Source organism: Aphelocoma coerulescens, chromosome 17, assembly GCF_041296385.1.
Source record: "Aphelocoma coerulescens isolate FSJ_1873_10779 chromosome 17, UR_Acoe_1.0, whole genome shotgun sequence".
NCBI classification, from domain to species: domain Eukaryota; kingdom Metazoa; phylum Chordata; class Aves; order Passeriformes; family Corvidae; genus Aphelocoma; species Aphelocoma coerulescens.
Window position 1 is genome coordinate 9,433,070 of NC_091030.1, and position 24,991 is coordinate 9,458,060.

Here is a 24,991-nt window from a genome sequence, read left to right on the forward strand (position 1 = left end):
TCATTTTAAATTACAGATTGTTTATTTTTCTGCTCATACTACTTTTTAAAACACAGTTCAAATAGATACAGTTAGAAACTCTCCTTTTTCTAGCCCAAGATCCATTCTTATTAAGATCCACAGACACACGTGCATTTCTTCCTGGTGTTCCAAAGTGCTTTACATAAAACTTGCAATTAAGTTTAGTCATTAAACATGGCATTACATTGGGTCATGTATTTAGGTAATGATAGTCTACTTACTACTACTGAAGGCAGACAGAAAAGAACTTTAGCACTGATTTAGTAATTTTAGCATGAGACGAAATTCTAAGGTTATTCAAGTCCTAATTCTGCATTTTGCCAACAAAAGTCTCCTTGCTGCTGTGCAGCACACACATTGGAGCTCTCTGTAGCAGATAGTCTCTCTGAAGAGGCAGAGCTCATTTTCTGATCAAGTGACTACTGTGAACTCCAAGGATGGGTATTTTAAAACCCAAGAATGTATTAAGAGCTGTAATTGCATTTATGTCTCAGGGAAGGTTAAGGGAAGAAGAACTCTCTCCAGCTGAAAAGCAATTTTCAGGATGAAGCCAGGGGTTGTCGTTATTTGTAAGTGAGAGAAGAACAAAAATTTAAGGCCAAGTGTTAGAACAAGATACTCCCAGGAAGGAGGCTGCAAATTGTGGAATGGAACATGGAACCTCACACTTTTTACTGGAGCAGTTCAGCACCAGGTTAGTAAGTCTTGAATTTTAAAAACTCTTTTATTTGCAGTCTCAGTTCTTGTCTTAGGGAGCTGGTGGCCACATCTCAATTGAAACGTGTAAGGACACTGAGACATGACAGCAGACAATTTCCTAAGCTGACTGAATTGTGTTAGAACGTCGTGGTAGGTAAAGTACATTTGAATTGCGTAGAAATGATACATACCCACACGATGGAGGAGAGAGAACAATCCCTAGCACAAGAACATCCCACAGCACAACTACACCTACAGGCCCTTGGCATAAATGGTTCAGTCTATTTCCAGATCACTGTCTTCACTGTAACATGCAGATGGATTATGTATAGAAGTCAGGAGCAGTAGGTCTTTTTCTGGCAGCAAACCACATTCCTGCAGAAAGGCCTCCAGGTCTACAGCAAAAAAATCTTCTCCAAGCTGGTCAGTGATGCGCACGAAATTGCCAATGAGCTCCCCTGCCTTGTAGACCAGCAGAGCTGGCAGGGCATTGTTAGTGAAGCGAGTGCTGGCACCAATGAGTGAACTCTTCACTCTGCAAAACTTCACTGTTGGGTACTCAGCAGCCAGGCAGATCATGCAGCCGTTCAGGGATTCAGTGCCGGGGATATCATCTTCATAAATATGGATCATGATCAGAGTGCTCTTATGCTCTTTGTCCACAGTGTCCAGAAATGCTTCTCCACTGGTGATCTCAAACACCTGCTTGAATTGCTGCCCACTGTACAACTGCTGCCTCATCTCCTCCATCCGCTGCTTCCTGTAGCGCTGCAAGAATTCCTCATCGTCCTCATCGTTGTGGATCATGTTGTATTCCTGTAAAGTCATCTAAAAACGCACACACACACACAGATTCCTGAAAAACAACTGCACCACTATATGGGTCACTTACATAATGAGAATGTAAATCAAGAGGATTAATGTGGGTCACTCATCTTTAATAACAGCAAAGTGCAACCCATGAAGGCTCAAGCACCCTGTGTATTACACTCCGTTCTGATCTAATTAGAAACCATGTCCAGTGGGAACAGTGATTTCAGCCCTGGGTATTCCAGTTTCTACCAGCTGCACTAACAACACAAGTGGTCCAGGCTCCCACTTTAATCCAGGTTAATGGTGGACATGTGCTTTCACCGAGCTGGGAGGGCTGATCTGGAAACTGTGCCTGACCTAAGATGAGCTTCTTTCTCATCAGATTTTCATTTAGCTTTTCAGTTAACATTTCGTGGCACCACTGTGCCTGTAGAACTGAAATTAACAGGATTTTATGTATTTTGTATCCGTTCACCTGCTTCATTAAACTTATCTGCATCACTCAAGATACAGAAGAGCACAGCCAACCTTCATCATCTGAAGGCACAAATACATCTGCAAATTAGTAACTTCTCTGACTGCTATTCAGGGCTAGTTTACAGCCCAGCTGATTAAAACCATTCACTATCTCCAATACCTTCAATTTCTGGAGCTTGGACTTGAATTCTCAACACCCACTTACTAAATACTAAATCAATAAGGGCTCCTAAGCCTGTTTCAGGCCAGGGAGGCAGCATTCATAGGTTTGCTGTACAACCCTTCATATTAATCCCCTGAAGTTGACTTATTTGATCAACAGATGAGAAATCTGGGAAAAGGTTTTGGGCTTCTTTGGTATTGCAGCTAAGTCACTTATTTGTTATCACAGGCAAACAAAACTGTTAAATACTTAAGTGGCATTTTAATTCCTTTGTGCCATCCTACCTTTCCATTGATTTTTTCCTGAAGCTCTTTCTGTTTCTGCTTATCAGCCTCATCATCCAAGTGAGACCTGCACGTCATGGACAGCTTTTTAATGAGCCGCTCCATCTCCCTGCGCTGCTCCTGCCTCTGCTCCGTTTCCAGCTGTTTAAATCTTCGCCAGTCATTAATGACTCCCTTGGGACCTGCAATTAAGCGTGTAGGCAGGCATTTTGTACAAAAAAGACAATACAATTTTACCTATCGTTTAGGAATAATTGATAAATCAGTAAAACAGTGACCCTGTCATAAATGTTCTTGTAACTATGCAAAACACTGAAATGAAATGAAAGAAGTCACCTGCTATTTGCATGTCCTTGAGCGTGTATCTATTTTTTTTTTAATAAGAAGGCTACAGTTTATTAAACTAGGCTACTCTTATATAAAATTGTCCCAAAGATTAATATCTGTGCTCTTGAAATAGAACGCAGCCCACAAAAGTTCCCCTATTGTTAGCACGGCTTTAATCAGAACAAAAGTAATGATATATTATCAACCAAATTGTACAAATCAGCCTTGTCTCAGCTTTCTATCCAAAGCCTGACTGCTTCAGATATAATGCTGAATCCTCTCAGAGGAGAAGTCAAACATTAAAAAAAGAACAGCTATTAAAAGTAAGGTTAGACAACAGCCAGGAGTGATCAGTCTCGGACTCAAATATGCATACACCCAGGAGTTTCATTTCAAAAAATGGATTTTAAAAGAACATAAAAAATTTCCAATAAACAAAGGATTTACAAAAGAAGTACACTGATATGAAGATACCTGTGTTGACAGCACTGCCATCGCTGCTGAGCTCCACCTCGCCCACACTTTCAGGAATGCTGCTCTCTCCTTCTTTATCCTCCTTCTCACTGTCTTCATCCTCACCCTCACTGCTGCTGTAATAATACTGCAGCTTCTCACCAAGCAGTTTATCATCTGTAGTAGTCATTATGCTCTAAAAATAAATTAACAAAACAGAGGATGCTCTCTGATCAAGCATGCACCACAATGGTCCTTTACTTCCCCAGGGCAGTTTTTAACCCCAGGAGAACAGCCCCCGGTGCAGTCAGTCACCTGGGTTAATTCTTAAACCACAATTTCAAACTCAATTTAAAACCTTTGAGCCTCATTAGACAGCTCCATCAGGCCGATTCCCAGCTACTGAGTATTATTTGCGTTATTTAACAATAATTTGTTTGAGCTGAAAAACTATCAGTGCAATTAAGCAAATTAAAATGTTCTGACCTGTATTCCTTTCCAGTCGTTCAGAGACAAGCTTCTATCAAGACCTGGAAGAAGAAATTTTAATCAAATCAGTTCATCTGCGCTCACAAGTGACTGTGCAGGGGTCTCCCAGCCAGCCCAGGCCGTGTGTGTGACACAGACCCTGCCGCCAGCCCACAGGCACAGCCCGGCTCCCGGTTCCGCGGGAGCTAACCCCAGATTCAGCCGCTTACAGCGCCAGATGGCCCGGGATTACCAGGATCGCCCCGCAGAGGGGCCGAGCCTGGGCGGGACACGCTGGGCCGGGGCCGGTGAGAGCGGCGGGCCCCGAGCGAACCGGCTCAGCTGCCCCCGGCCGAGCCCCCGCCCTGCACCTTCCCCGGGACCCCCGGGCCGCGCCCCCGCCTCTCACCCGCCCGGAGAGCCGCGCTCCGACGCGGGAGTGTGCGGGGCCCGGGAGCACTGGCCCGAGCGGAGAGAACCGACCCCACCGCTGCGGCCCGGCCCCACCGCTGCGGCCCGGCCCCACCGCTGCAGCCCGGCCCCACCGCTGCGGCCCGGCCCCACCGCTGCGGCCCGGCCCCACCGCTGCGGCCCGGCGCCGCCGCCTCACCCGCTCCCGCCGCCTTCCGGGGCCGCCGCGCGGGGCACGGCGGGAAGGAGGCGGCCGGGGGAGGAGACGGGCCCGGCCCGGCCCCGCTGCCCTCGCCTCCGCCCCGGCACCGGGAACGGCACCGGCACCGGCACGAGCGGGAGCCTCCGCACCGGCACCGGGAACGGCACCGGCACCGGCACGGGCGGGAGCCTCCGCCCCGGCACCGGGAACGGCAGCGGCCGGAGCCCCCGGCCCCGCTCCCCCCACCGCGGAATGCCCCCGCTCCCTCCGCTCCCCCCAGCCCGCACTGACGACAAACTGCCCGTTAAGGTGGACAAATAATTTTTATTCGTGCATGCAAATACATGTCAATACTGCAAACTTCTTCCATCGAGTCTCTCAAACACCGAACCGGGATGCTCTATCCGTGCCCAGCCAAAGCTACAACCTCTGCACGTCAGTGCTACAGCGACACACGGGCCCCGCCGGGGCCCCCCTACTCTAACACGAAGGGAAACATTACCATTGGGAATCAAAACCGAAATAAACGGAATAGAATTTACTCCCCCATATATCCCCATTTCATTTTACAGATTTTTTTTTTCTTTAAATTATAGTTTTAAATAGAAGCTGAGAATGCGCCATAAAAATGAGCATTAAATCCATCGTAGCGATGGTGCCTGCTTTATACATGATGGGTGTACACCATCTTTTATTTCATTTACATTTCAATCGAACAATAGATTTGCAAAGAAAATGTCTAATACAGACGTAAAAATATTCACACTAGAGCTTCACAATCGGTTGTACAATTGACAAACAGGCCTCTTTTCCCAAACTTTCCAGCTAAGCAAATTTATAAAATGTAATCAATGCAACAAGAAAAAAAAATTTTCTTTAAAACTTCCAGGGAAAAGAATACGCAGTAAACAGTATCAATGCGACAGCAGATGCTGCAAGCTAACCACAATACTTCGGAGTGGCTGTACAGTGGGTATGTGCAGTACAAATCAAAGCCACGTGTGTTGTATCACAACTACTGTATAATGTACTTGTTTGCCCAGCTAAGAAAACGCATGCATTCCCATGCCTTGGGTAACGGAGATCTACTCTGGAGAAATCCATGGGCTATGTGCAAATGACCTTGGCTTTTGGCAGTAAGAAACGCAGCCAGGCTCTGCTTTATTTCAGCTTTTACAGCAAAATCTTGAGTGATTAAAAGCTTCCACAAGCATCCTTAAATAATGGGCTGTAGAATTATGTTTGGGCATTGGGCACTTTGATTATTCAGATTTGTTTCATCTCATCAGTGACAGTTTCGGGGTTTTTTTTCCCCCTTGTCCTGCTCCCTTGCCAGCAAAGAGATGCAGGGGGATGACTACTGCCAAAGTCAGCTGTTCATTTATACTGGGAAATTGGGTCATTTAAAAAAGCACATTTATTGTGTTCTGCTTGCAGAAGAGGTCCCTCAACGAGAGGGAACTTCCTAACTAAGGGATTAAACTAAAACATAAAAATGGACTTTTACATCCTATAGATCATCTGATCATTTCTCATTTTGTTACACTCTCAAATTCAACACCTTCCTTTAATACCAGTCTAATAATTAATGAAAAGTCTGTTCACAAATATGATCAAGGAGCTGCTGGCAAATACAGTGTTTATGTACAGCAACAGGTACAACTTGACAACTTGTGCTTTAAAAAAGCAAACAAAACCAATGTTTGGAACTATTCTGAGTTTAGATTGAGTTTTATTTTAAGCGTTCTTTCCTCAGCTGTTTCTGACCACTGTGCATTATTTTGTACCTCATCCAGCCTAGTACACTATTATACAAGAACAGCATTCAGCTCTTGAGTACAGGAGAAATTAAAATTTCAATCGAGTTATCAAAGCACTAAAACCTTCCAAATTAGACTTCTACAAAGAGCTTAATTAAGAGCTTATTTAACATAATCAGCTGTGTACAACTGTTTTCTTTTTCCTAAATCAAATGCCAAACTTTAGTGTCCCTGTACTAGACTACCAAGAACCAACGCCAGTTTGCTTTGCAAAGAGTCTAACCTTGCCTTTGAAGGGTCTAGTATACATTCTACAATGCAAAATCTGCATAAACTCTAAGATTCATTTCTTGTCACCTGTTTACAGGAACAAAATATCAGTAGCAGGGCAATCACTCTGCTCTAAGTATATGTTAAGAATGTACAGATAGTTACTTTCTCACACAAGCATTCTCCCAGCACAAGCATTAGTCTCTATTAAGACCTATGTGGGAAATGAGGCAAACCGAGGAATGAATCCAGGTAGTGAGGCAACACAATTAACTTAGATACTAATAATTCCTGTCTCTCTTGCATGTGAAATCCCTGCTGTACCCCTAATGGGGGAAAAAAAAAAAATTAACCAAACCAACCCAAAATGCTTGTCCAAGCAAAGCAAAAGAGCCAATCTCTTTCCCCGATCTGCTACGGGCCTTCTTTTCTGACAGCACAGTAAGTTAGGCCAAAACCTAAATGGGCATCACTGCTATTGACACACAAAGGTAAGTCGCTCTCTCTCAGTGTCAGAAAATAAGCCCTTCCATAGCCCAAAGGCACCTGATTTACAACTAACAAATGAATACATACTTATTTGTAAAGGGTCAAGGGCTGAAACTTCAACAAAGAAGGAAGCCAGAGCCAGGTGTTCCCACCTGCAGCTTTTTCTCCCTGTCAGGGCACTGGAGGGCATTAGTTTCATGGCAAAAACCACACAGTCAGTGTTAAAACCGTAAGACAAAGCTGGCATGCTGTTAAACCCCCAAATAATTCTTTTGCCTGTCATTATAGGTTAAAAATTCAACTAGAAAACTCTAGCCTCAGTTGAGAACCAACTTTTCATATGAAGTGTATGGTCATCCTAGAGAACTGCTCTATCACGGGACCTCCTGCTGCAGACAAGAGTCTAGAGATACATTTGTTCTTAAATATGCCAAGACCTTGGCAGGAATATGTCAGGCTAATGTCATTTCACTGGACAAACAGGCAAATGTGTGTAAGCAGCTTATCCCAACCCCCTCCAGCAGAGCACAACCAAGTTTTTAAAATTGCCATTTTAAAATTAAAAAGTTAAGGTAAATACACAATCAATTTATGTAGTATATATTCACCCTCAGATCATGCTGAAGATGTTCTGTGGAGTTCTGGTGCACAGAGGGCTCTTTCCCTGAGGGCAAATAAGGACTTCTCAAACCTTTATATTTTCTCTATTTTTGTAACAAAATAGCAATTTAAAATTTAAAAATCTTTTAAAAAAATTACATCACCTTCAACATGGAAGATCTCACTGTTTAAATATCCATGAAAGAGACATACTTGTTTGCATATCTGTTTTGGAATTACATTGTACAGCAAATAATAGTATCTCAGAAGCATTTCAAAAGTAATATAAATTCATATTTACAGAATGGTCTTGGTATAAAATATACAACAATCATATTTATGTCTAGCATTCTAAGTTAAAGTTAACATCAATAGGAAATAAGTTAAGGTGACAAAGGTGGTCTGGTTCTTGTATCCATTCACTTCACGTAGCGAGTGAAACGAAGCATCAGTCTAACCCTACAGTGAGGTGGCACTGGCTGGAGAAGGTACAGCAACAGCCAAAGGAAACTAAGAAAAGACTACTTGACTGTTTTTCTACATACATTCCTTGACATTGGAGTATTAAATAGATGTGTAAGATCTTCCATACTGACACCAGAATATCAAAACTAACCCTTGGATTTGCAGGTATATTTACAACATAATTATTTCATGGACAGGTTCATTAGGAGAGATATCAAACACCAATATTTACTTAGTCTAATCAGTAACCCTCAGGGAAATGCCAACCCCCACCCCCCAGAAGCGTGCACAAAACAGTTATCAAAATCTTACCCGACCACATAGCTGTGATTTTGTAAAATAACAACTCAGACGACCAGTAACATGATCCTCTTTAAGCATTTTGCTAGCAGGAAAAGCCCTTACATGCAGTACACCTGGTGAAAGATCAGCTTGGCTTAAAATATTCCAGTACAATTTTCAGAGTAAACAACTTCACAGAAGTTAATAAAAACATAAAAAAATGTAAAACTTGTCACAAAGAAAAGTAAGAGGACAAACAAGAAGATAGTAATCATCAGGAGGGAGAGTCCTGCTTTCTTAAAAGAAAAAAAAAAAGTGGATTTTTAAGCTTCTCAAAAAAATATGCCCAGGGCTCTAATTCATATGTATTTATGAAAACCAAATTTCAGTTGACATGTCTGACATGATTCTCAGTCACCTCTTATCAGGGCATAAATTCATACAGTTTTCAGTACTCTGAAGGTCAGATAATGCTATCTCATCGTATTTTCAAGGTCTTTGAAAATAAGTTGCCACTGAATAAACAAAAATTAAACCTGAATACAAGATTATGATTAACAACATTTAACAAAGGTAATTACAACCGCCTTAAATTCCCAATATTTAGTTTAAATTAAAAACAAAACAGTACAAAAAACAGCAATACCATCTTGTTAGTCAGTGCAAACACTAGATACAGGGTTTTCAAAGGAAAGCCAAGAGCACCTGATACTTTTTGCCAAGTCATCTGGATCCTATCATCTCCAAGTTGAGAACTATTAATGAAAAAAAGAAAAAGAAGAAGAAAAAAACCCAAAATTGCTGTTACATTAGTGCATAACCTCTCAAAATCGTTGAAAATTTTTTCATGTATAGCTTGGGGAAATCAATACCTAGTACATTAGCTGGAGGACTTAGGCACTTGATTTACTTCTGATAACTTTACTTGGACAAGTAGCCTGTGTATGTGTATCTACAGTACTAAAGCAGAAACTGGGGGGAATGGAAACCAAGAGCTGCAGCAAAGCACTGCCCCACAGACCTGCAAATAATGCAGCAGTGCAAAGCTAATGGTGTGTTAACCCTGTAAAAGCCTCAAGTCCAAATCTCCACCTCTCAGTCTTCCAACAGGAAACTATACTCCATGCAAAGTTCCACAACTAAAGAAAAAGCAGCTGCAACAAGACACAAGTTCTTCTCTCGTGAAACAAAATAGAGACAAATAAGTTAGTCTTCCTTTCACTAGATGTATCATCGTAGGATCCTGCTAGTTTAAATAACTGAGTTGTTAGTTTTCTACAGAAGCCATTTTCAACAAGAATGGCTCAGATACCGCACCGGATTGCTACAAACTCATAAAAAGCTGCTTTAAGCTTAAGTAAAACAATGTCCAAATTCCATTCATTTGTGGAAAGTGAACGCCTTACCCTACTAAAGTAAGTTTTTTTTTTTTCTTCAGAATGCTAATGCGAGAGGGGCTTGAAGTATCAAAGAGTCCACAGGAAATGCATGACCCCAATATTATTTTTTTTAAAAAAAATATACATTATATAATATATATTATATATATAAAAAGCTAGTGTAAATGCTTCCATGGTGTGGTCACAAGCTGGAAAGATGAATGCCTTTCAGCTGTTAACCATCCTGCCATTTGCAACAGGCTTTAAAAAGTCATTTTTATCCTCAGACATAATGTGAGCAGTTTTCAAAATGAGGCTGCCAACACTGACTGATGTGCTGATGGGCAGGCAGCTTGCATTGCTAACAGATGTTGTGATCGGCTGACTGAAGCAAGAAGTTACGGGCAGGATTGTTTTCTGCTCCTCCCTGAGGAGAAAAATAAGTTACACAAATATTAAACAAGGACATGCACAAGTATCCGGAACTGAATTGTGTGCATTAAATAAATACTGGCATAAACTTATTTTTAGCAACAGGCTAAACATCTTCCTCTGGAATGGTATGCTTGAGATGTTAAAGTAGTCTGCCTCATTTTCAAAGGCTGCTTTACTTGTTAAAGACTACAGAACATATAAACCTAAAATAGTGTATTTCAAAATCTACCTCTCCACGGAGATTTGTGCAAACAGTCCGCCATTTAACCTTTTGAAGTTTTTCTTAATTTCTGTTAACTATAAAAATATTCTGCATTTTTTGCTTACTGACTGTGAAAGGTATTTTGAACAGCTGTGACACGTTTCAGTGTGTACGATTACAACAATGCATACGAACAATGGTACCAGCCTGGGACTTTCAGCTTTGTGGCCTAATTCTATTTCTTAACAGGTTCTTCTCACTCCACCATGTATAAACAATGCAGATGTCTAATCCAAGTCTGAGCAGGTACGTAGTTCATCCTTATACAATCATGCTTCCACTATTCTGATGCTGCTGTTTGTCTAACACTGGCAGACACTGCTTTTTTTGTCTAACACTCACAGAATCACAAGGTCTTCACCTAAACTTTGTCTCTTCTGTTCCATAGATTCTTTCTGGTGCTGCTTTAGCAGATGCCCATTCTCTACGGTTGTTCCATTGAGCAGCTGATCCTCTTGGGAGCTAATCCCTAGCTGTATGTCCAGAATCTCCTACAAGAGAAAAGAAGAAATGCCCATCAACTCTGTCCTTACCAGCTTTACATTTTCCTATTAAGTTCCACTACATTAAGCTGATGGAAACGGGAGCCTGGTCATAAGACTCCTTAATTTTATGTCCTACTATTGGAATGTCTACCACATTTCACTAAAGGAAAAGCCAATTATTCAAAGATGGCTGTAAATGACAAGAGCAATATAAACTGTGAGCTGTTTTTTACCTTCACTAGTATTAACTGCCAGGTATCTGAGTGAGAAGTACAAGACCCCAAGTGTTAAAATAAGGTAGATGTTGCATGTCATTACTAGGACTAAAACCAAAAGGCTTTACTTTCAACATACTGATCTACAAAGACTAATGAAAGGACCCAGTGATCTCTTTAGACACAGATTTTTGTACTCACTTCTATCTGTTCACCTTGCCCATCAGGTTCGTCTGTATCGAGGGCTGACAGCTCCAGTTCAATGTCTCGGTCTGGCTTTGTGTCTGCACAGTCTTCAGGATAATCAGTCTAAAAAAGAATTAATATGTTCTCTAAATATCAAGTTGGCTTTTCACCTGCTTCACACCACACTGGAATATTAAAATGAAAACAGAAGATGCATGTCTAGCCCACAAGATTTCTACAATACAAGAGAGCTAGTCAGACAAAAATGAACTTCAGCCATAGACAACATAGGATACAGGCTAAATCTAATCCCAATGAAGTATTATAACAGAGAGATAAAATGAATACTGAAGCAGAAATTTGAATAAAGTCCACTGCCAAAATGTTTAGATTTATAACACGTACAAATAAGACAAAAATTAATGATTGCATGAAAATGATTGTCACATTTTTCCCACTTTGTAAATGCATGTTTGGAGCAGCAGCATAGCAGGTGCACCTGCCTAATCTCAGGGAAATAACTGAGTGCAACAACAGTGACTTAACTTGCACAGAATGTGCTATAAATATTTGGGAGTGTTAAAATTAAAACTAAGTTTCAACTCTTAGTTAAAATTCATGCACTTCTGTATATATATAAACACCCTCAAAGATTTGTTTCATCCCAATTACCCCTTTCTTTACCTCACCATTCCTCAAATCAATTTCCTTGCTTAAAAGATTTAAGGTAAGACGACTGCCTTCATCTAGAGAATTCCACTTCTGCTGCATGGCAAGGGCGTTTGCCTCTCTCTGAAGGAGTAAGGAGTTGCTTTTGGCCTATGGAAAGAAACAGATCAGTTACCAACCACTACACCTAAGCCACGTGTGGTCAGATGGCAAAATAACCCACTCACAAAAGCACAGGTCCCTTGCTAGGTGGAGAACCATGTGCTCTTTTAATGCACTGCACTTACTTCTTTCTGCATTTGCTGGCATGCATCAGATACAGCACTTTCTCCCCAAAACAGCCTTCCTGATGCCAGTGGAACAGCTCCTATTAGCAGTCCTACTGCAGCACACCAAGTGCTGCAGGACTCCTGTCTACTTTAACTCTTACTGATAATTTTGCATTTATACTATTTTCCAAAAGCAACACTAAGAAAATATATTTAAAAGCACTTCACTAAAGAATTTTTAAGTTAAAAAGCCCTCATGGTATAATAACTGGTCTTACCTGCTGTAATTCAATACTCAATAGATCTCCCGTGCTGGAATGCTTTCTGTGACCAGACAAATCTGTCACTATGAACCTGTCCCTTTAAAAGAAAGAAGGCAAAGCTAGGAATTAGAAATAAGTTCTCTAAATCAAACATCCCATAACTTCATTAGTCTATCAGTGTTAGATTTTTGGACAGAAACTAGATGTGATTAAGACAATGTCTTCTTCATCTTCACTGTGGCTCATAATACTTCAAGGCATTGTATGAAGCAAACATCCTTATTTTACACATGGGTAAGATGTGGCAAGAAAACCTGAAACTACTTAAGATTTTGACATGACAACTTGGCAGCACCTGACTCCAGTTCTTTGATAGGTCTCTCAAGGGATACACTGCTAGTAATTGTGCACTGTTAACTGCATTAAGTATTAAAGACTACACAAGTTTTAACCTAGTTTTTTCCAAGGCTTTATGCTGGATAGGTAAGAAGTCTTTCACTTTAAAACTAAGAATGCCTATTAATAGACATTCCAGATTCCCCACACACACACTGAGGACTTTGAAGAACTGCAAGTTACAGGAAAAGCTGTGAACAGAGCTTGAGAAGGAGTCTGTACCGTTCTGCATAACGTGCTGAGGAAGCAGAATCCGAGCCATAGGCACTCCATCTTGAGTCTACAGCATTGACATAAGGAACATAATCTGTAAAAGAATTAAGATACCATTCACTATCTTCTCTTGTATTCAGTGGGGTACACGTTCCTTAGCTCTTTGCATTTCATAGCTACAGTAAGCACAACGAGGATGAAATGCTCACGGTGTGTATGAATGATGAATTATTGTCACACCAAGCCTGTACTAGTACCTGATACACTGATGGGTTTAGTAGCACTTCCTTGGGAAGCAGTGGCCTGGATCGGATCTGTCGTGTGATAACCTGTGCGGGATGACCTGGAGATTGCACCCCACTTGGAGATGATCGGTCCATCGCTGAATGGGATTATAGGATCCTCCTCCTTTGCCCTTCTCTGCGTTTCAAATAAATGCACTCTCCTTTTAACATCCCCACTGTCCAAATCCTACATATTCAGGAGACAGAAGATACATGGACTCATTAGAGGTTATGCACATTCTTCAGTTGGCCAGTAAGTTTCTCATTATTGTTGCCTATTTACAAAACTGGGAAAGGATATTCCGAACAACTTCAAATGAGCAGAACTACTTTAAAATACTAATAATGGAAGCTATCACCTTTTTTTTTTTAAAAAAGGCTGGTTTAACCAAATAGAAGACACTTGAGCATGTAAGGATCATCACACTAATGAGAGAACATGCAGAAAACCCCTACCATTAACACGGCATTGGAATTGGCAATCACATCCTTGGGCTCTGAGTCGATAGCATTTATACAAGAGCCAATAGTGCCACAAGACCACGGTGAATAGTGAGAGAGATGGTCTTCCTCAAATTTAGTTCCACTCAAATCACTGACACTCTCTGAGAACTACAGAAAAGGGAATAAATAAGCAATGAATAATAAAAACAGGGAATTCAGTTTTAAAATGAGAAGATAATTTAATTAAATAGCAGTAAATGTATCTCAAAAAGTCAATCAACGAGTTCCAGCCATATTCAAGACTTGACTTGGGGACAACATAACCTGTTTTGTCAAATTTTAAACCAGTGCCCCTGACAGTTGTCAGAGGGCAAACTTTGCCATACAAACAACTGCCTGGCCTGCCAAGATGAGAGACTGGAATCTGTGTTAGTGTCAGGTTTCCTTAGGAAAATACCTACAGCAACTTAGCTGAGAGGAAGCCGTGCATTTTCCTTTAATGTATTAGCCGGTGGTAAACAGAAATACAACTTACAACCCTCCAGCCTGGGTAAAAATGACTAAATCCTGATCCACCTTGAATGTATGCATAAGGCACTTCAGGTACACCTACAAGATCTGTTCTGAATAATCATTCTTAACACCTCAAATATCACCAAGAAAACTGTCAAACCACAGCTAAGTGTGCTTGGCACAGTGGTTTTCAAACTAGCTTCTTGGATGCATCTAATTTAGAGAGATAGAATAAAATACTTTAAGGGTTTTTTTTTTTCTTCAAAAGCACACTATTGCTGTTTCTTGAGTTCCCATTCTTCAAGACTTATACAGAAGCACACAATGTCCTACCAATGTCTTCTACCACTTTTAAGGGAATGCATTCTTTGGGACTTGATGAGCACTTGAAGTTTGACTCAGGCTACTCATCAAGTAAAAGCCATTTTGAGTATCAAAGGCAATGTATTTTTTAATGGAAAACACAACTGCTGTTCCCTACACAAAACCATGGAGGTTCACAAAGTGAGTTCAATAAAATTACATTTCATTTAGTGAGGCTGAACTGAATCACTTCACTTCTTGACCTTTCTTCTGCAGTCATGTTTAGCATCACCTTAGTACCAAATTGAATGCATCATTATTAGATATCACTTTCCTTTTGCTAGAATTTTAATTTTATGAACAATAAGTGGCAGGTAGAAAATCTTTACTAGAAATATTAAATGGCATCTTACAGAAACAGGAAGGGAAAATGAAGAGGTTCTTTGGCTTCCCACCTCTGTGCTGAAATCTACACTGAAGAGAGGAGAAGGTGGTGTTGGAGATGGTGTTGCCATAGGAAGCGTTGACGATACCAGAGGAGTTTTCTGTGTGTGGTACTGGGCCCATTGCTCCGGCTTCCGTCTCAGCTGCTCATCATAACCAGTCTTCAAATGACCACAAGGCTCCTAGAAAGAATAAATACAGGACTGGATATTCCATCACACTCTAATGAGAAGGCAAATACTTGCATGGGACACACTTGGATCCCCAAATTTCCTTGGGTCTGTAATCCTCCATTGATATCACTTGAAGACTTTCATAAGAATTTGTAGGCCTATGCATGGCAACTCAAATCTTAAATATACAATTAATTCAAGCAACATGCATTGGCTTTAAAGAGACAGAGGGGCTCTGGTCCTGATGCAGATTAGAATGGTCTGTTTTGCAAGCCCATTTTAAGGTTAAAAACAAAACACGAACTTTGTCCAAGTCACATGTCTCGATCACTGTAATAAACAGGTCTATGCTAATTGTTTACCAACTTTCCAGTAATGACCTTCAGAAGCAACTCTGCATAGAGCCTTTCCTTCCTGGCTCTCACTTACCCTTGGTAAAGGCACAGTCCTCTGCTCGTTTGGAGGTTGACAAGCCACAGAGTAATACCCATCCAGAGAGTTGTACCTCTCCCGTAATGATGTCTGATAGACAGATGAGTGCATCACATCCATGGGAGGTAAAGAATTGCTCCTAATAATATCATCTCGTGGGTACATCTGTGGGCGCCAGATGCGCCTGCTGTCATAAACTGGAGCATACATTCCAGAGGGGACAGGAGGGACTGGTCCATACGGCTGCGGAGGAGGAGGTTGGTAAGGAGAATTCAGTCGATCTCGAGGGGGAAATGTACTGTAATGATCGGCATATGGCACGGAAGCAGGTGGGAGGGAGGATTCTGGAACGTTATTGGACCTCACAAAGCGAGGAACACAGGGAGCCACACCAGCTGGTACTGTTGGAGGTGCTGGATAATACCCTTAAAAATTGGAAAAAGGCATATTTAATGCAACCACAAATGACCAAGAATTTTACACCTTGTAGAACTGTAAATAGCACTGATAAGCACCTTTCGAGAATGAGGAGTCACACTTTACAAACCTCTCACTGACCCTACCATGTTTCTGTTAAATGTAATTTCAGGTATGACAACCATATTTGCAGCTGCAGTGCTGGCCCTTCACCACCTGGACCCAGTTTGGAAAATACTGCTCCTATGTGCTACACTGTAACTATGTAACTGAAAACACAGGATCTTAAGCAATTCTTTATATAGGAAGTCAAAATAGTTCTCTCTAAAATAAAAAGCTATATTGCTACAAAATAAAAAGTCTATAAATAACCATTTTACACTTGACTTATTCCTCTTTTGAGAGGACTGCCTGAATGCCTCTACCTTTTGAGAGCTTGTGAATGACTCAGTGCTGTAAACCACAATTGTTTGCTTGAATATAAACATGCACAGTGCAACCCAAAAAGATAACTGGAACCTTCTGAAAACACTTGAACAAGCACAAAGATGTGTAAGCCCCCCAGCAGAAGCATGCTATGTCTCTGAATCCTGCCCATGGATACCCTCACAGATAGGCCATGGCAAGAGCAAGCCTAAATAAAAGCAATTAAATGCTAACAAAGGAAAAAGTAGATGAAAGACCTTGAGGTTCAAGTTCTTCTGGAGGTCGATGTGTAAGCTGTATAACATACAGCACACAGAGACAAGAATCATCAACACTGGGAGCAAACTGCAAGTCCCTCACATACCCAGCAATTAACAAGATTAGGATTCCATTAAGTGAAGATTCGGCTGATATTTAATAAAATAGACATTGACAAAACAGATATAAAATATTTGTCTGTCCATATTTCTCAGTATTTGGGCTTTTCCAGAGGAAAGCTCAGAGCTATTTTTTACTCAGTGCTCATCTCACTCACCTGTCTGTGGGTACTGTGGAACTTCATATGACAGCTGAGTCCTGGGATCTTGGAAATATTGAACATTATCAGAATGTGGAGGGTAGACGGGTACTCTGGGAACAAACGGGCTGGATTTTGGAGGCACAGAATTAACTTCTGTTCCAATATTAGGAGGACCAGCTGAGGTAGCTGCTGCCTGGCTTACAGGAGTCTTGGGTGGAGAACCAATTTTACTGAAAAGAATTACCAACACATCATTAAGCAGACCTTCACTTATTTCAGTTAGTCACCTCTTCATGTACACTCCCATGTAACATGGAAATTTGGGCCTTGTCATTTCCTCTGGAATTTTGTTTTTCATACCCCAAACTGGTGCTACATCTTAGACTTTCTCCTAGGAGAACTCAAAAGTGGACATAAATGTTTTGATACCCTTTGTAAGTGTATTCTGGTAACGACAAAAGCCTTGGAAAAGCTGTTTAGAGACTCAAGTGTTTCCTGTAGAATTATCTACGAAGTTTTAAGTGAAAACCCCAAAACTAGAAGGTTTCTAGGAAGTATGCTTTGTGCATCCTTCTTGGCTTTAGGAAATGTAAAATTCTGAGTACAATTTATTGCATGTAATATGTACGTAATTTATTTGTATGCCATAACTTTTTATTTTTAGGTAATAACCCAACAGTAACTAAGATACCAGGCTGAGAACAACTGAATACGATATAAAGGGAGATATTTACCATTTTGTCTACACTGCACATAAGTAATGAACAGCTAAAAAAACAGGTGCTGGCTCTGACACCCTGAACCCACGGGCTTTGTGTGACTGTGCCTGCACTGCAGTGCAAGGTGTTACACAGCTCTGCAGCCACTGAGCACCAGCAGTTACTGCAAGCCAGTACCACACTTCACCTGTTGGCCACCCACAAACTCCATGATAATCTGAAAGCAAAATGTTCTGTTTAATTGTCTTGCTGTAAAAAAGTCACCTACTTTTCAGGGAGTGATTCTGTGGGGGACCCAGAAGTGTTCTGGCCATTGGCTCCAGTCTTCCCTCCCTTCTTGGTGTTCTCCAGAGCTCTCAGGGAGGTGTCTGCACAGCGGGGGATCAGCTGGGGAACCCCAGTTTCTAGATTAGCTATTCCATTAGTACTTGGCACCATCTTGCCCGTTGCCTCAGGGCTTCCTATGACAGAGATCACGTTTCCCGTTGTGGTTGAGACAGTGCTATTTACGCCAACTTTATTTAGAAGGGGGAATGTTCTCACTGTTGCACTGATTTTTTTGTTCCTCAAGCGGTATCTATAAACAAACGTGCAAACACACAAAAGACAAGATGGTATAAAAAGTGCTTACTGTGAAGTTTAATGGATTTGCAAAACTAGCAAAAAGAAGAGAATGAGAGGAACATGACACTGAAATATTACACTTATTTTCAACAGTTGGAACCCAAGATCATCTCTCCTCATTTTGCAGTTCTTTGAAAATGCATTTGGGTGAAAACAGCTTCAAGAATGCAGAGCTGCATACTGTTCAACAACTCAGTTTATTCCTTAATAAATTAAAATGTAATTAACATTCTCTCTTGTAGGTGATGTAATCAATCCCTGAGAGACACTGAGCTTAGACTCAGTTTCAGAAAAGGAAATTTTACCTCATACAGGGTAAAACAAAAAAACCCCCTGGAATTAGTCTGCAGACATTGCTTTGCTGTACCTTCCATTTCATATAAAGAATTGTCACTTCAAGAGAGTCACAAATCCTTCCAAATGAATGAATGTATGGAAGAGAATGTTTTCAAAAATCTCTGTAGATTGCTTGGATTTAGATTAAAAAGAGGAAAAAAAAAATAAAAGGAAGAAGTCTCCCACACTCACTTTTCAAGCTCTTCCTGAGAATGAGCAAATGTACAGTTTGTTCCTCTTGGGCACCCCCCTTGCTGTCGAAGGTCTCGGCACATACTTGTTTTGTATTTGCTATTTGGTTGTGGCTTTAAAAAAAAAAACAAACAAAAACCACAAGACATTCCTCTTACCATCTATTAGACATTCACACAAAAACAGGCTTAAAATACAGAAAATACATCCATGGTATGTTTTTACATTTTGCATTTTTAATCAGAAAGACAAGGACATTCCTTGTTGAGGGGCTAAGTTGTCCTTGTATGGATTTCACTATGGCCAGCTCTGTTGCATTCCATATTCACAAATACTAGGTTCTCAAAATCTGAATGCAGTAAGTAACAGAATCATCAATTATCCCACAGGAAAGGCCATAAATATCTCACATCAGCAGTAATTTTTCGAAGTTGCATCTCCCAGTAAATGTACACTAAGATGTAATGCAGTGATCAAGTCTGGTTACCTGTGGAGTTTCATGGCCTTTTCTACTGTAATTCTGAATGAAATCCACCAGCCCATGGACCACAGTCTTTACAGCGACCATCGCATTTTCCAGCTGCTCCCACGTTGGAGATGCTGCATCTAAAATTATTAAAAGCAGGGTTGTCACTCTGCCAATAATTCCAGCAGTATCAGAAATAAGAGGCAAGTCTTGTATTACTTTATAACACCAAGTGCTAGGACAGAACTCAGAGAGCCCTGAAGAAGAGTTTATTATGTTAGTGGGAATTTCAAAACCAGGAATGGAGGTTATCATCTTAATAATTTATTTTGCTAGATATGAAGAATACCAAGAAAAATTTAAAATGCTTGATTTGCATACCTGGATTTGGATCTATGTTTGCCAGGAGCTCTAAATGAGGCCTCAGCCTGTTTAGGTTTGCAGGATCCCCCGTGCGCTGCAAGACAATTGTCAACTCTTGTACACTCTTAGCAAAAGATTCTGGAGATTGAAGCTGAAAATAAAAGGAGCATTAGTGTGCTGCATCTTACAATGTGAATTACTAATCTTAAAAAGATATTCATGACATTGGTTCCTAAAGGCAATATATAGTGTCTTCAGATGGCATACAGAGAGGATCAGTGGAGAGAAATTTTATTTCTCAACTCAGAATCTGCCCTATGAAGCTTCATCATAAGACACCAAAAAGTTAATTAAAGTACTTCGTATGATGACTATGCTACATCAGGGAAAAAAACTTCAATCTAGTTTTAATTAATATTTGGTAGGACTACAAACAAAAAGTTAATTCATGGAGTTCCTTGATTTTTATTGTAACATCTAATAGTCAAAACTAATTCTACAAAGATAGTAAAATCATCCCTTCGACAAACCTTGTCAATAATGGATTGCATGTGTGATTTATGTGCCAGGTCTCCATAAAGAAGGGAAGACCACTGTTCTGGTGATATTCGAAGTCCCGCTTCCATGGCAATGTGAACAATTTGGGCATCGTGTTCTCTCCGCAAAGCCTCGTAACTCCGGAACTCTTCTTTAAGTTGCATCAGAGAAGAATCCTCATCCCTTTTAGTGACCTAATAAATAGTAATAGTTAAACACTCCTTCTTTAACAAAAAATCTCCATGTCCATCATAAAAAGACAGCTGCACAGCACAAACCACAATACTGGTGTTTTACCTTAAAGCATGATGCTCTATACAGTAGCTGCACAACATGACCAATGCTTGTTTTAGAGGCCTGAGGAAATCTTGGTTCCAGCCTTTGCACAACAAAAAGTACCAGAACTTTTCTTGAGAGTGCAGAGCCATCTTCCAGTGCCAGTAATACAAGTTTCAGTGCCTCCTCTTGCATAGCTTTAACACACAAAAATGAAAGTTAAATATATTGCAGAAAACAGCAAGGCTACTGGATTTGAACAGATAAGCAGGAGCATCTGAATCATCTGGAATGTAATTCCTTACTGCTTTTTATCTTACTAAAAGAAAGCCTTTCAAACTTCTAAAAGAAGTTGCTAGTTTAGAAGAAGTATTTAGAATCACTCTAAGCACAGCAAACCTAGAGCTAAGACTAACTTTCAGTAATAAACACATCAGTAGTGCAGTTTTTATACTTTTCTCCACTGTGCAGTCTTGTAGCCATTGTCCGTTTGGACACCTCATCAATGCCACACCATGAAAGTATAAAATAAATATGGGAACAGTACTGGAATGCTATCAACAGTTACTGGAATCAAGAGAGGACAACTTCCATTTTAAAGGGAATTTCCTTCTTGTTTCTGCGCTTGCTTCAGCAGCATTCTTAACTATGAATTTGTTAGAGATATAAATGTGATCATTATAAATTTCAAAAGTATGCTGCAGCTGAGGTTAGGCTGATTGTATTGACAGCTATTCAATTCCAATCACAGGCAGCACTACAGCCAGCCTGCTACACTTACACTGCACTACAAACTGTGCACAACACGTGCTTACTGACCCCTCTTTGCCAGGATTTTTGAAATACTTCCTCCCGGTTTCAAAGAACATTTAAAGGAGGGGCAGGGGGAACAACCAAACACTTTAAGCCAGCAGATTTTACTAACATTTGGGGGAATTTCTTCCCACCTTCTCCTTTCTTCCTGGCAGAATATGAACTGAACAGAAGAAATTTCAAAAAAAATTTTGTTCAGAAAAGGTACAGCTAAATATATTCTGTTGCAGATGTAGAGGTCCCTTACCTGGTCCTAGAAACTGGCACCCTCGTGCCCTGACAGCAGCCCAAAGATTGGCAGAAAGCTGCTGAGGATTTTGGTGCTGCAGGATGAGTTCTGTGACAGTTCTCTCTCCCAGCGACCGAGCTGCCCTCATGGCTCTGACCCGACCCTCCTCCTCCACCAGCTGACAATTCACCAGTGTCACAAGCTTCCTCTGCATTGGACGGCTCAGTGCACTCTGATTCAAGCTTGCAACACCTTCAGAGAAAGGGATAAAAGGCTAAGCAGTGCTTCTGATCAAATTCATCTGAGTGAGACAAAAAAATGTCTAACAGTGTATGTCTTTTTCTAGGACTTGGATACCAGTCACAGGTACCTTCCCTTCTCTTAGGCAACTCTGTGTAATTCTTTATCAAAAAGAACTTTAATTAAAATCTTAAACTGACATCAAAGCCATCCTTTGGGGAAAGTTCAGCTTTAGTACAAAGTTAGCCCTAAGGCGGTATTATTAAATAGAGTATTTTGTAAACTTAAAATAAAAAAACCACAAACAAGTGTCACAAGTGTGAATAAGCTTTTAAAGACACAAGGGCAATTTTATTAGAAAAATTAGAGTATTATCTCACTGACATTTACAATCAGTGCTGAAAACACAATGCTGTTAAAGGCAAGCTACATCAAAATTCCACTGTTCAGCAGAGACTCACCTTTTCCTCCACTTAATGGCTTTAAGTAGAGTGCCAAATCCTCAACACATTTCTTTGCTACTTCATAATGTTTGTTCTCTCCTACATTACTCAACTTTACTGTCTGATGATCAGGTACCTAAAAAAATGCAAGGGGGAGGAAGGGGGAGAAGAATTACATACACCTGGCTGACCTCTTTGATGGTACCCACATCACCATTAATTACATAACACTGCAGATGTGCACTGCTCTGAGAATAGGGAAACACAGGACCCACTCATGGCATGTACATGGCATAAGGAACAACAAAAGGACCCAATATGAGGATTAGGGTGATGAAAGATGGTTTTTGTTATTATTCAACACTTTAAAAACAGAAGTAGGGTAGAAAACAATAACCAAGGTCTAAAGAATGAAGAACACAAGACTTGAGAAGGTGATCAGCATGATTTACTACAGACACACAAAGGAAGCTATAAGATAAAAGTAACTAACAAGAATATAATAAAGCAAAGTTAAAAAATAATTTAAGCATCATTTGAGCATGCTGAAATCTTCCAAGGGAAGAAGCGGGAAACTTAACTAGGTGGAAAAAACCTCTAAGTAGAATAACAAGGTCAGATAAGGAAAACAGAGGGAGCATTAGTCATAATAAATTAATTGTTTGAAATACATTGCAAGAAGTTAGGAGACCATGAAAATAAATGTTGTAAGATCAAGGCAGTGATCTGACACATAAAAAAAATGAAAGGAACACGTGAACTTGAGAAACAAAACTGCTCTGACATAGTGTTATTGCCAATAGCTGTGTCAAGGTATGTGATAGGACATTAAAAAGCAAAGTAAAATACATCTTCTTACTGCATCATCAAGGTGTTAAAGAGAGAGTAACATGAAAAAGCACATGAATCAGCGTAAGGGGAACAGACTTATTTAGTCTCCATAAAGCGCAGTGCTGATTATATAATCACTGTTTTGCTACTGCTACGAGACAGCAAAGGGAACATTCCTGGCCTGATTAGCCAGTGTCTGAAAATGCAACTGAAAAGCCATCATCAGGCATATTTTAAAAAAATTATACACACACACTTCTGGAACTTGTTTAAACAGCCACTTCCAAACATGTGACGTTTAGAAACAAGATTTCTCACAAGGCTATGATGAATGAGTGCAATCTGCAAGTTCACTCACTCTACTGACAGTTGGGACAGATAATTGTCTGTTTCCCAACGGGAATTTTACTCCAGTCACAGTTCAAGAGCCTTTTAAAATCAGAATTCAGGTTACAATTAGAACACGTTTTCATTTTATGGGAAGATGGTTCTGAAATGGTGCAGGTGCTTTTAGAGCATGTATGGACTCCTAGATAGTCCAAAGCTAAGCCTTACCATTTATATGGGCTAAAATGAGGAAGGAAGAGCAGCACACGGATTGCAACTGGCATGGAAAAGGTAACTACACAAAGTGGGAAAACAAAGAACTGCTTCAGTCATACCTGGGCTCCAACCAGCTGGAGGAGTGCAAAGTTTACAGGAAGCACATCGATGTCTGTGTTGATGGCAGTCTGGTCAAAAGGACATGCTTTGCGATGGAGCTTGTTCAGGCAGGTCTTGCACACGGTGTGAGAGCAACCTAAGCTGATGGGTTTGTGCACATTCTCATCAAACTCGTTGTAGCAGATTGGGCAGGACAGAAATTCTGTCCACTGAGCTGCCTGCACAGGCATTGTGGAAGCTGGACACTTGTTTAGCAGGCTAGCAGACCATTATTTCACTGTACTATGTTTTGGCAGCTGTAAGTGAATAACAGAGTATTTAAAACATGCTTTCTGGCAATTTAGAATAATTTTTAATTAAACAAACAGACCAAAATTTCAATATTACAAAGAATAAAACCAAATCCTTATGCTGAAGTACTCGAAAACCCCAATTCTGTGTTAGTTTAACATCTGTACCAAAAAAGGCTCATGAACTAAATTAATGCAGACTACCATGAGTTTAACTTATTATAAATGGCATTAAAGGTTGGTTTTCTTTTTTTCTGGGGAGGTGGGGTGGTTTAAAATGTTATTTTCATTTGAAATGAAGTGAATGCCTTCCTCCTGCAGATCTTATTCAGACTTAATCAGACAACAACCTAAACCCAGCTTTGCCTTTTTAAAAACACATTTTCTCTTTCTGTAAAGCACAAATCAACTAACAAAAATCAAGAACCATAAGAAAACACTAACAGAATGAGGGACTAGTTTTTAGTTTTATGATCTCTCATGTTACTTTCACCTTTTCTCGCAAGAACTGGAGCACTCAAGGGCAGAGATTGCTGTGTGCAATTTTGCTTTTCATGTCTCCACCTTACACATAACTATGTCCATGAACTCACAGCAAGAAAATCTTTGATGTATGTAAAATCCAGGTATTTAGGACAAAACCTATGATAAGGCAAGCAATAACTTCAGTTGGCTTCCTCATTTCTTCAAACATCTCACTCTGTGCCGTAGTACCAAACAAATTGTTTACATAAGTGTATTTCAAAGAAAACATGGCTTTATGGACACTGTTCTTATATTTTATATAAATCACATTCCTGAAAAAGGTACCAGGCCTAAGAAGTTCATCGAAACCGTTCTCATCCAAGCTCTCGTCATCACGATTTACACTCAGAGCTCCACCCCAGAGGGAACAAGCCCCACCCTGGGCTGTGATGTGCCACTGTGTTGGCTCTCTAGGCAACCTACAGACCAGTTCGGTCACTTCGAGGCTATGAACAAGCTTGTTACAAATGCAAATACACAAATGTTTTAATTACATGTTTAGCATTCTATTTTTTTACTCTGATGACAAAAA

At 40.4% G+C, this 24,991-nt stretch overlaps 2 protein-coding genes and 1 non-coding gene across 9 annotated transcripts in view; all 3 read right to left on the reverse strand.

Annotated features, from left to right (window-relative positions):
- Positions 1–4,362, reverse strand: PDCL (phosducin like). 2 transcript variants are annotated; one of them, XM_069032110.1, is made up of 5 exons: positions 4,316–4,362; positions 3,724–3,767; positions 3,259–3,433; positions 2,458–2,639; positions 1–1,548 (listed from the first exon to the last, which is right to left on the reverse strand). In XM_069032110.1, exons 3-5 carry the CDS (start codon positions 3,425–3,427, stop codon positions 997–999), a joined length of 903 nt encoding a protein of 300 aa, XP_068888211.1. In that variant the 5' UTR covers positions 3,428–3,433; positions 3,724–3,767; positions 4,316–4,362; the 3' UTR covers positions 1–996. The 2 variants fall into 2 exon arrangements, with proteins under 2 accessions (XP_068888211.1, XP_068888212.1); XM_069032111.1 differs by lacking the exon at positions 4,316–4,362 and adding an exon at positions 4,115–4,216.
- RC3H2 (ring finger and CCCH-type domains 2) overlaps positions 3,731–24,991 on the reverse strand; it is a 27,368-nt gene continuing 6,107 nt past the window's right edge. The window contains exons 2-21 of one of the 6 annotated variants that reach the window (XM_069032106.1): positions 23,644–23,940; positions 22,169–22,286; positions 21,486–21,719; positions 20,447–20,622; positions 20,143–20,343; positions 19,631–19,763; positions 19,271–19,389; positions 18,784–18,896; positions 17,900–18,208; positions 16,928–17,142; positions 15,547–15,974; positions 14,914–15,126; positions 13,697–13,852; positions 13,214–13,427; positions 12,966–13,050; positions 12,363–12,444; positions 11,831–11,965; positions 11,162–11,269; positions 10,603–10,751; positions 3,731–3,767 (exon numbers count right to left, since the gene is read on the reverse strand). In XM_069032106.1, the coding sequence (XP_068888207.1) occupies positions 3,761–3,767; positions 10,603–10,751; positions 11,162–11,269; positions 11,831–11,965; positions 12,363–12,444; positions 12,966–13,050; positions 13,214–13,427; positions 13,697–13,852; positions 14,914–15,126; positions 15,547–15,974; positions 16,928–17,142; positions 17,900–18,208; positions 18,784–18,896; positions 19,271–19,389; positions 19,631–19,763; positions 20,143–20,343; positions 20,447–20,622; positions 21,486–21,719; positions 22,169–22,286; positions 23,644–23,874 (3,426 nt within the window). In that variant the 5' untranslated portion in view covers positions 23,875–23,940 and the 3' untranslated portion in view covers positions 3,731–3,760. Of the gene's footprint in view, positions 3,768–4,622; positions 9,991–10,602; positions 10,752–11,161; positions 11,270–11,830; positions 11,966–12,362; positions 12,445–12,965; positions 13,051–13,213; positions 13,428–13,696; positions 13,853–14,913; positions 15,127–15,546; positions 15,975–16,927; positions 17,143–17,899; positions 18,209–18,783; positions 18,897–19,270; positions 19,390–19,630; positions 19,764–20,142; positions 20,344–20,446; positions 20,623–21,485; positions 21,720–22,168; positions 22,287–23,643; positions 23,941–24,991 lie in introns of those variants that run through there. The other 5 variants (XM_069032104.1, XM_069032103.1, XM_069032105.1 and 2 more) reach the window with 5 other exon arrangements.
- LOC138119908 (small nucleolar RNA SNORD90) lies at positions 19,851–19,964 on the reverse strand. Its single transcript, XR_011155661.1, has one exon. It is a non-coding gene; the product is annotated as a small nucleolar RNA SNORD90 (small nucleolar RNA).

What these genes read in the sequence shown, in the direction of transcription:
- PDCL (XM_069032110.1), bottom strand. Translation starts at nt 3,427, where the DNA reads ATGACTACTACAGATGATAAACTGCTTGGTGAGAAGCTGCAGTATTAT. An exon ending in TGGCAGTGCTGTCAACACAG is followed by an intron (nt 2,640 to 3,258) that starts GTATCTTCATAT and finishes GCTTAATTGCAG; the next exon opens with GTCCCAAGGGAGTCATTAAT. An exon ending in AGGAAAAAATCAATGGAAAG is followed by an intron (nt 1,549 to 2,457) that starts GTAGGATGGCAC and finishes GTGCGTTTTTAG; the next exon opens with ATGACTTTACAGGAATACAA.